Source organism: Nannospalax galili, unplaced genomic scaffold (genome assembly GCF_000622305.1).
Source record: "Nannospalax galili isolate Female #2095 unplaced genomic scaffold, S.galili_v1.0 scaffold265, whole genome shotgun sequence".
Lineage (NCBI taxonomy): Eukaryota > Metazoa > Chordata > Mammalia > Rodentia > Spalacidae > Nannospalax > Nannospalax galili.
Window position 1 is genome coordinate 4,326,327 of NW_008353747.1, and position 10,568 is coordinate 4,336,894.

Consider the following 10,568-nt stretch of genomic DNA (forward strand, 5'->3'; position numbering starts at 1 on the left):
TACTTCTTTTAAAGAAGGAAATTCTCATACACGCTACAACATGGAGGAATCTGAAAGACCCAGTGCTAAAGGAATAAATTAATAAAAAAACAAAATAAAACAAAAAAGAAATAAACAAAAAATCACAGATGCTTTATGATTTCAATTATATGAGATGTCCAGAATAAAATTCATAGACACAGAAAGTGTGATGGCAGCTGAGGTCTTGGAGGTCAGTACAAATGAGTGCTTTAATAGGTACAGGGTTCTTATTTGGGATGATGAAAGAGTTATGAAGATGGATCATGACGATGGTTACATACCATGTGACTGTACTCAGTGCCACTGAATTGTACACTTAAAAGTGGTTTGAATGGCAAATTTTGTGTTATTTACATTCAATTACTATTCTAAATATTTCTGTAAATTTGGCTTCTTCATATGTTGGATTACATTATCTTTGCAATCTGTGTGAGATCATCAAGACAAAGGCGCTGATGGTGTTTTCTGTGTCTTGAAATCTTCTAGCAAATGTAGTTTAAGAACATGCCAATCTGACTTTTAATAACACTGTCAGGAGGATGGACATTGTTAGAATAATATGCAACCGTCATGTCCCAGGCATCAATAACACCCACGTTGAGATCCGCAAAAATGTCCCTCATGATAAGATTCTGAATATAGCCATGGAAGTCACTGAACAGCTCTGCGTTTTGATTTAATTCCCTGGTGTTTTCAGTTTTAAGTATCACCTTGGTGTCTGGGCTTCGAAGGAATAGTCGTTCTATGGCCTTTTTAACATTGATGACCCTGCGGATGAAGATGTTGATGGGAAAGGGTCTGAAGTGTTGGCCAAGGGTAATGATAATTGCCGTGTCACGGTCTCCTGCCACCTGGTCAATTTGCCGTGGGATGTAGTTGTCATCTTTCAGTGAAAAGAGCTTTTCAGTAACAAATGGATGCCCATGCTTTTTCCACTGGATAAAAATATGTCTTTTCGCATCCAGAAGGACGTGTGTTTTAAAGGGGCCACTTCCATGATAATCAAAAACTGTTAAGGCTGATGGGAAACAAATAACAAATCTCTTAATAAGAAGAAATAATGTAGTATTGAATACTGTCTGTAAAACTCAGGCCATAATCACTTCTTACTGTTACAAGGTAGAGAATTTATCGCTTCTATCTCATTGATTGCTATGGGTCTGTTTAAATTACTTATTTCATTTTGATTAAGCTTTGGTAAGCCATACATGTCTATATATTCAACCATTTCTTCTTAGTGTTCCAGTTTACTGGAATATAGATTTTAAAAATATGTCCTTATGATTTTCTGAATTTCCTCAGGGTCTGTGGTAATGTTCTTTTTTAATCTCTGATGAAATTTAGTAATTTTGGTCCTCCTTTTGGTTAAACTAGCTAAAAGTCTTTCAATCTTCTTAATCTCTTCAAAGAACTTCCTTTCACTGATTCTTTGTATTTTTGTTTGATTGTTTATATTTCATTCATTTCAGCCCTGATTTTTGTTTATCTCTTCCCATTGCCTCTTTTTAGGTATTCTTTGTTCTTGGTTTTTCCAAGGCCTTCGGGCATACCATTAAACTATTAACAGGAGCTGTCTCTACCTTTCTGATGTAGGCACTTAATAGTAGTACTCTGTAGCTTCTGTTGTTAACGCCCAGTTTTATCCTTTTGTGTCTCCATAGAATACAGGATATTATTTCAATTTTCTTATATTTTTTGTGACTTTGTATCCTAATGTATGATTGACTTGGAGAAAATTCCAAGGGCTGCTGAGAAGAATGTGCATTCTTTAGGGTTTAGGTGGAATGTTTTATAGACATGTTAGGTCCAATTGATTTCTGATGCCATTTAACTTCTGAGTTTCTCTTTAAAATTTTTTAAAGTTGCACATATGTGGGTATCTGTTTGCGGATATGTGTGTGTGAGTGCAGGTTCCTGCAGAGGTCTGAAGCATTGAATTCCCCAGGAGCTAGAGTTATAGACATTTGTGAGTCAACCGACATGATTGGTGGAAATTGAACTTGGGTCATCTGAAAGAACAGTGTTTTTAAACACTGAACCATCACTACAGCTCCCTCAGTTTCTTTATTTAAAATTTTTCCTGATGATCTCTTTACTGCTGACAGTGGGATATTGAAGTCACCCATTGTCATTGTGTTGTGATTAACCTATGGTTTTAGATCTAAGGTATGTTTTAGTGAAATTGGGTACACCTGTTTTTGTGCATTTATGTTTAGGAATGTAATAGCCTCTTGGTGGACTTTTCATCTAATGAGTGTAAAACGTCCCTTGTCATCTTTTCCGACTAGTTTTGGTTTGAAGTCTATTATTTCAGATATTTGAATAGCTACACTTGCTTGTTTCTTAGTTCCATTTGCTTGGAATAGCTTTTTCCATCCTTTTACCCTAAGGTTGTATCTACTATTGATGGTGAAGTGTGTTTCTTGGAGGCAGCAAAAGGCATTTTTCAATCCAGTCTGTTACTCTGTGTCTCTTTATTGTAGAACTGAGGTCAGAGTTATTACTGAAAGATGCGTATTAATTCCTGTCAATTTGTTGATTTTTTTTCTCAGATCTCTTTTGATTATTATTCTAGCATGGTTTATTTGTACTTTGTGACTTCCTGAGTGCTTTGTTTTTCCTGTTCATATTGAACTATTTATTCCTTCTTGTATCCTCTATAGAGCTGGGAAGACCTTAATAAAATTATTTTTTATCAGCATACATGAATAAGAAAAATGATGTTGGTGCTTGTGATTAACCAACTAAAATGTAACTTTTTATTAAAAGCCTAACAGTCAAGAGTTTGGCCAATTAAATAAATGCCAGAGAAGGAAAGCATTTTCATAATAATAATTATTATTTAAAACTCCTGAAGATTTGACTAGAATTTTAAACTAAAAGTGAAATACATACTTTTCACAGTTTTTTGTAAATAGTAAATCCACTGGTGCAGTGTTGAATCTCCCATGAGGTAAATAAGTTTTCTTGTCAAGCAGGCAGTTATAGTTTCTGTTGCACTGAATTCATTCTGTTTACAAAATGCAGTAATCCACTTTTCTTTCATAGTGTAACCACTGGGGAAAGGCGTCTTCATTCCAATATGACATTTCTTTTTCACGTTCTCGCTCTCTAACAACAACAAAAATCCCAGAGTAAGTCACTTTTATTCCCACAAATTATTTTCCAAATACGTCCCTGAGCTTTGTCCTCTCTTCCCTCTTTTCCTTTTCCTTATTTTCTTCCCTATGACTGCCTTCCTTTCCTCCACAAACATTTACTTAATGAAATCCTGTTAAAGGGACAAATAAAAAGTTGTCACCGGGTAGATCTTGGAGTGAGGTTCCGTTTTCTCGTGAACCTTTGCAGTGTCTTCCTGGGATGTACCTTTTCCCCCAAAGCCACTCAACTGTGAGCCAGATAACTAAAGTTGGAAAAAACACATGGCTGTAAATGGGTCTTCCTGGTCAAGCCCAACACTTCGCCAATGACATTGGCTTTGCTGAAACTTCAAGTTTCATCTTCCTCAAACTATTAACCCATGAAGGAGCTTGAGCATGCTTATGGAATGAGAGTTTATGTTGTATATGTGAGAATTATTTAAAAATCTTAAATGTTTAATTGTGTATAGACGATATATATTCTCATTGTGGTCTACCATCTGTAGACAAGTAGCAGGGCCATAATTTCCTTGTTTTGAACACTAAATCATTGACACAGCCAAAGCTGCACTTACTGCCTCATACTGAGCTTTCTACCCTGGTAGGTGTCCTAGGTAGCTTTGCCAGTCAGCTTGACACAGCCTAGAGTCATCTGAGAAAGAAGTCTCAATTGAGAAATTTCTCAGATCCGATTTGCCTGAGGGTATGTCTGTGAGTGGTTTTTTGATTGTTCTTTGCTGTAGGAGAGCCCAGCTCATTGGATGTGGCCCCATCCCTGGGCAAGTGATCCTTTGCTATATAAGAAAGTTACTTAAGCATGAGCCTGTACAGGGAGCCAACAAGCAGAATTCTCCCCATGGTTCCTACAGAACCTCTTTGGCCTGTAGACTGAGCTCTTTGGTCAGAGATAATGCTCTATTGAATAGCAAGCAGGCCTTGTCCAGGTTCCTGCTTGAGTTTCTGCCCTGACTTCTTCCAATAATGGACCATGACGTAGGATTTCTCCCAGTGGCAGACTTTGAAGTAAAAATCAAATAATCCCTTTCCTCCACTGTTGCTTTTGGTCCTGGTATTTATCACCAGGATGAAATTAGAATAAAACAACAGAATAAAATTGGAACAGGAAGCTTTTCTGTTTTCCCACTGAAAAGCACATTTGCATCATCTACCTGAATCTTGGGACTGAAAGAACAAGGTAGGAACTTAACATCTCTCCATATGGAATTACATTCTTCAGATTTGTTAGTGGCTCCAAAAAAATCATAATAACAACAACTGTCTTATAAGAATCTTCCTGACTTTAGTAGAAATTATTGTCCAGGGAAGAGGGGTACAGAGAAGGTGTGATGAGAACTTAAGTTGCCTCAAAAGTCAAAGAACTTTCTTTCATGTAAGAGTCGGCCATGCCTAGAGGTTGCCCAAGCAGAGAAAAGGTCTTTTCCACAGACTGTGAGCTGTAGTTGTAGGTCTGGAATCATAACTTATTTACATCTGTGCTCTCCACTGAGTTTAGCAGAATTTTTATACAATAAGTCCTTGCTAAACAATACTTGAAAAAAGGTAATGGGTTACTATGTACCTGCTAATTGGTATAGTGGAAGTTTTTTGATTTATTGAAATTCACTTTAATTCTGGTACAACAGAAACATCATTTTATGAATGATCTACAGTTCATGAGATAAAACTGAAAATGATCCACAGAAATGGCTAGTTCATAGAAATTTAAGGGCTATAATTTGATTAAAAGGGAATATACTGGAAATTTTTCCTAAATTTGATTTTTGCATCTCATTGGGATTATCTTCACATATTATTAGCATTCAGCTGTTGGCTTTGGGGACTAACCCTCAAGTTTATTATTATTAAGATTTTATTTAATGTACATGCACATGTGAGTGCCTAGTTGTCTGCATGTAGGCCATATGCATGTAATGCCCACAGAGGCCAGAAGAAGGCATCAGATCTGTGGAACTGAAGTTACAGACTGTTGTTAGCTATTGTGTGGGTGCTGGGTGCTGAACCCAGGTCCTTTGCAAGAGTAGCCAGTGCTCATAATCTCCATCCTCAACTCTCAAATTTAAATGCATATAGCCTATAGGTGTTGAGAGAGGTAGATGAAATGAAAGATTTTCCTAGATTTTTACCTCTTACTTGGGATAAAAATGGGTTTGAAAATATTTGGTAAGGATAAAATCCCTTCTTTAAAACCTAAGGTAAATTGATAATATCTGTCTCTACAAAGTGACAGACCAAAATGTTTGAAGTAGAATAAACATGACTCAGAGTAAGGCCATTGTTAACATCCCATTAGCAAACTGTGACCATGTAGGCAAGAGAACATGGGACTCACTGTTACATGACGAGACCTTGATGGAGGTCAACTTCTTCACAATTTCAACTGCTGTGTTGGACCTTTAAGAAATGGAAGATTAGTCAGTGTAACATCCAACTGGATCTTTAAGAATGGAAAGATGGGTTGAAACACTCTTAATGCCCTGCAAACACTTTCTTTCATCCTTTCTGTCTTTCTTACTTTTTTGTGTGTGTTATTGCTATTATTTTGATACACCTAAGATAGTCTGATGGGCTAATGGGTCAGTATTTTGGAAAAGTGTTCCCCTACTCACAGTAGGGATTCTTATCTATTAATCCAGTGTCATTTTTCCTCTGTATGCAATCAACCAAAGCTAGCCAGCTAGCCGTCTGTCTGTCTGTCTGTCTATCTTCTTACACTCCCATTTTCCCTTTCAGACATGCTCACAGGCTGTGTGCATCCCAGGATAGATACAAATGTGGCCCAGCATGTTTGTAGACCACAATGTCCTGTCACAATGTCAAATGAATAAATGTACCTGTATGGTTGTGTATGACCAACTTTCCCCAGACTTTTTCCAGGAAAGTGCTTCTCAGATTGCAGAGCCTCACTCCCAGAACTTCTAATCCAGTAGTTCTGAGGCAGGGATGAAGAATTTAGATTTCTAACAATCTTTGTGGTGAAAACACTAACCTATATTATTATATTACCTTTCTGGACTTTTGTTTGCACAGAAACCTTTTATTTCTCCTATGCAAAATCTTTATATTATTTGTTATCAGCAGCCTATAAAATAAACACCAGTCTACACCCTCCTATATATATCTACTTCTCCAACTTCATCTTTATCCAATTTTCACATTCACAAGACTCAAAAGAATATACTTTCCAATATCTCCTTGAGAGCAGGAATAATTCACTGTTATTCACTATACCATTTCGTTAATGTATCCCAGTGAGCATCGCCTCAGGTTATTACTCTCAACAATTTATCTGGCGACTTTATCCCATGAAATCAAATTCATTCTATCAGCATGAAATCCTGCTGGGGAAGGTAGGCCTCCCAGAGCCAGAGCTGGAGAAGGTAGAAATCCCAGAGTCAGAGCTGCAGAAACCTCCAGGAAAGACAAAAGGAATCTTTCTCAAGACTGAAAGAGCATTGCTTTGAATCACAGAAGAGGTGTTCTCAGGCAAAGAAGGAATAATGTCTTCTGTGGTCTACTCTATGTTCCCCTACATCTAGCCCAGGAAAGGCTGATGACTTGGCAGTCTTGTCAACTTTATCACAAAAGCCAAAATTTAATAGTGCATTACAACTGAAATTAAAATACATATTGATTGTACGAAAGTATTTGTTTCAATGTGCTTAGCTTTATAATTATGTGTAAGTCTGTAATGTTAGACTTCATTAGAGCTTAGAATAATTTGAACACTGTGTTACCTGTATGAAATCCCTAATGTAGCAATGCCTTGCTTATTTTTCCATCCTGATTTGTTGGGAGACCTCTGTTATGCAAAAGTCGAAGCCCCTTCACACCGGACAGCTCATGCAGCTCGGGGAATGTGCCGCGGGCTCCTTTTCATAGCAAGGTGCTTTCTGGCATCTTTCCTGTCTCTCCCTTTGAAGTGGCCGCCACAGATGCCTTGACATAAACATGGCCTTTGGCTCTATGCATACCATGCCTTCCTGTGTGTGATTTTTACAGGTAGACAATAGTCTAGCAGAAACCCACTTCCACATGTAAATAGAATATCTCACAAAGTATCTAAAAGCTATTACCACTACCCCCATGGTATATAAATATGCTAGTCTTCTCTTAATAGTCGGAGATCAGGTCAGAGACTGGGTCCCGGAGATTGGGTCCCAGAAAGCTGGATCAGCAGAGAGCTGGACAGCAAGGAGCAGAGATACAATAAAGCAGTAAACACAGACTAAGCCGTGCCTTGAGTCCTGTGTCTTACTACCGGCGACCTGATCTCACCGGAGAGCAGCACTCTCCGTTACCGACCCACGGATATCCTAGCTTTCGCCGCCTCCGTGTTTCTTCCCTGTGGAGTTCACTGGCCAGGACTCCGCAATCCTGAGGAAGGACACAAGGGTGTAATAGAGGCGGGATCTCGACTAGATAATACTCTAGTAGCAGAAGAAGCTCTCCGGTCCAGAGAAGTGTGTAGCTATCAGCTACAGCCAGCATCAGAGAAGTCTTCGCACCTGCCGTCTCCAGAGAGGCGCGGCCGGCCAGGCCCACCAGCCGCTAGCTAGCCAGTGGGACCAGAACCACGGCAGGAGAGTGCACGCACACCTGACCCTGGGCCACATCCAGAGTGAGTGCGCCCGGGAGCCCAGGCGCGCTCCCCACATCGCTTGCAGCCAGACTCACGCCGGGATTAGCCAGGTGTGGCGGAGACCCCAGGGTGCCCGCACACACCACGCCGGGGGTCAAGCGACCCGCCCCATACTGATTACCTACAAAACTCTTTTAAAAAGAAAACAACTTCTTGTTAATCTCTAAAGGCCCGAGTAGCTGAGAAGTATCCTGTCTGACACTGTAGCCAGAGTTTGAAGTCAGAACTCTAGTAAGATAATGGTTACCTATGTTCAAAATGAAAAGAAACCAGCTGTGTTGCTGGGTTCTTAGAAATGAACATTTCTTAGGTCAAGAAGAGGCTTTTGGTGGTTAGTATTGATTGTGAACTCCTACTAGGAGACAAACCTCTGGGTGTGTCAGTGAGCCAGTTTCTAGGTTGCATTAATTCATATGGGAAGACAGCCTAAATGGGGCAGTATTGTTCCAAGCCAGACTGAATAAAAAGGAGAAAGTGAGTTGAGGACCGGCATGTATCACCACACTGCTTCCTGACTGTAGATGCCGTGAGACCAGCTACCTTAAGCTCCTGCCACCATGCTTTCCTCCCCAAGATGAGCTGTACCTGAAAACTTTGAGCCAAAATAAACCTGTCCTTCCCTAAGTTTATTCTTGTCAGGTGTTGAGTCACAGCAATGAGAAAAGAAACTATTAGACGTTGGTGATGGAATGGTCCACAAGAGTTCTTGGACCACAATTACCCATGGAATCAATTCTATATGAGCACTAAATCACAAGGAGACTCTGATCTATCTGCCCTTATACTGAGGTGGGAGCTGGTGGTGGTTGATATATGGGATACAGCAGGGCATATGGGAAGAAACTCAGTTGCTAAGTAAAGTACATTATTGTCATGAACCCAGCTCATGATTAGGAAGATGCACATTTCATCATTTACAAAATACATATAGATTTGCCAGATCTTTGGGAGCTTTGGATTTCTGAGACATAACCAGGAGGCCATGTCAGCATGGTTCTTCCAATCCAGGATTAACAAAGTCTACTTCAAGAGGGACAGAGATGTGGCCAACAGGAGAGACAGAATCACACACAGCGCTCCTGCTCTAAGAGTCAAGATGGGGTTCTGAGACATCAAAACAGACAGACTCTTTCTATATCCCTATGATCAATTTTCCTTTGCTTATTATTAAAACTTGTGTTTGAAAAAGTCCAGCTTCTTTTGGATGACCCACAGGATAAAAGAATGAATTTTCCCATGCCTTCGTGTGGAAAACAAGTGACTGAGGGAGGCAGGGTGGAAGGGAGATCTTGTAGAGAGGAGGCGTCAGCTGTGCCACACTCTCCTGTCCTTATGTTTGCATTGGATTTGAGCTCGTACTTCCTGGATGCTATTCTATCCAGTTTGCTCTTCTGGACACAGATCATAAAACCAAGGCCTTGCAACAGCAATAGTTCCCAAACTGTGGAACCACAGTCTTAAAATGATCTATCAAATAGGGGCTCTGTGGTCAGTTCAGTTTGGGACCCCTTCTTGCCTTGATTGAAGATATACACATTAAAGTTTCTGGGAAGTTTTTTTTAGCAAAGAAACCTATTTAGTCATTTTCCCAGACTGCATTTCACTTGTTCTTTCAGTCAACACCATCACTGAGGACCTTTTTAGTGTCACTGTGCTAAGCCTGTGGCCCTCAGTGGCTTCCTGACACACTGAGATTGTTTTTGAGGCCCTACTTAAGCTTCCTAAAGCATCCCAGCATGCTCTTGCCTTGGGTCAGACTCTCTCTCTTAAAAATGACAATTTCCCCAACGTTTACTCACTTTGCTCCTATACTTCATTCAGTTTTTTGTTCTTGATTGGTCTTATTTTATTGTTTAGCAATAACATTTTTATTTGGAAATGCAACCTGCTTGGGATGAATGCTACGATAAATAGATTTTTCTATCCCTTGATGAGAAAAACAAAAAATGATGTTCAGGTAGTGGTAGACCATGGAGTCATTGAAAGGGCCTTTGTATCTGACCTGAATATACTTTTTAAATGGTGTCAGCCATCACACTTGAATCCCTTACTCTAATGGTTTCCTGCTACAAATCCATCTATTTGTTTGTTGTCTTTCTATCTCACTAGAATGTTCTTTAACAATACCTAGAGTTCTGTCTCGAAAAAAGAAGATGCTGTTTATAAATTGAAATGAATGAATGAATGAATGAATGTGGGAAGACGATTGTGGTAGTTTTGCTTCTCAGAGCTTTAATACTGTAACTTTATGTAGAGAAAACAACATGCAATAGAAAAACCAGGACCAGCCCTTTGCACGGGTATATGGAATGCTTCCTGGAGAAGATAGAGTGGAAACCAAGGGCTAGGAAATGCCACGTATCCAATAAAAGTTCAAGTTAACTGGCACAGAGTAAAACAGCATTCCGGCTGGCCCCGCCCTCACCTCTCCCTGCTTCCCGGACCTGCACCACTGGCTAACTCTCCTGGCCTGCTCTCCCACCCTCAGGCCTCTCTGGGGGTAAGTCTACAGTGCAGCCCTCCTCGCCTTGACTCCTCCAGCCGCGCTCACGCTTCCATCTCCCCCGCTGTTCTCTACTCCTAGCTTGGGCCCTGTGCCATTCCTAGTCTTGGGGCCCCAGACACCTGGGGAGCCACTGCTGATTCCTGACCCTGTTCACCCCCACCGGCTTGGTGCCTTCCTTGGGCCCCAGGAGCACTACCTCTAGAACCGGCCCCGCCCCTACCTCTCTCTGCTTCCTGATCCT

The 10,568-nt window shown here is 40.3% G+C and overlaps 1 protein-coding gene across 2 annotated transcripts in view; it reads right to left on the reverse strand.

The window, feature by feature from the left end:
- Positions 1-503: 503 nt before the first annotated feature.
- LOC103748331 (NXPE family member 2) overlaps positions 504-10,568 on the reverse strand; it is a 23,391-nt gene continuing 13,326 nt past the window's right edge. Inside the window, exons 4-6 of one of the 2 annotated variants that reach the window (XM_029554968.1) lie at positions 5,512-5,573; positions 2,917-3,132; positions 504-1,039 (exon numbers count right to left, since the gene is read on the reverse strand). In XM_029554968.1, the coding sequence (XP_029410828.1) occupies positions 504-1,039; positions 2,917-3,132; positions 5,512-5,573 (814 nt within the window). Of the gene's footprint in view, positions 1,040-2,916; positions 3,133-5,500; positions 5,574-10,568 lie in introns of both variants that reach the window. The other variant, XM_008850953.1, reaches the window with a different exon arrangement.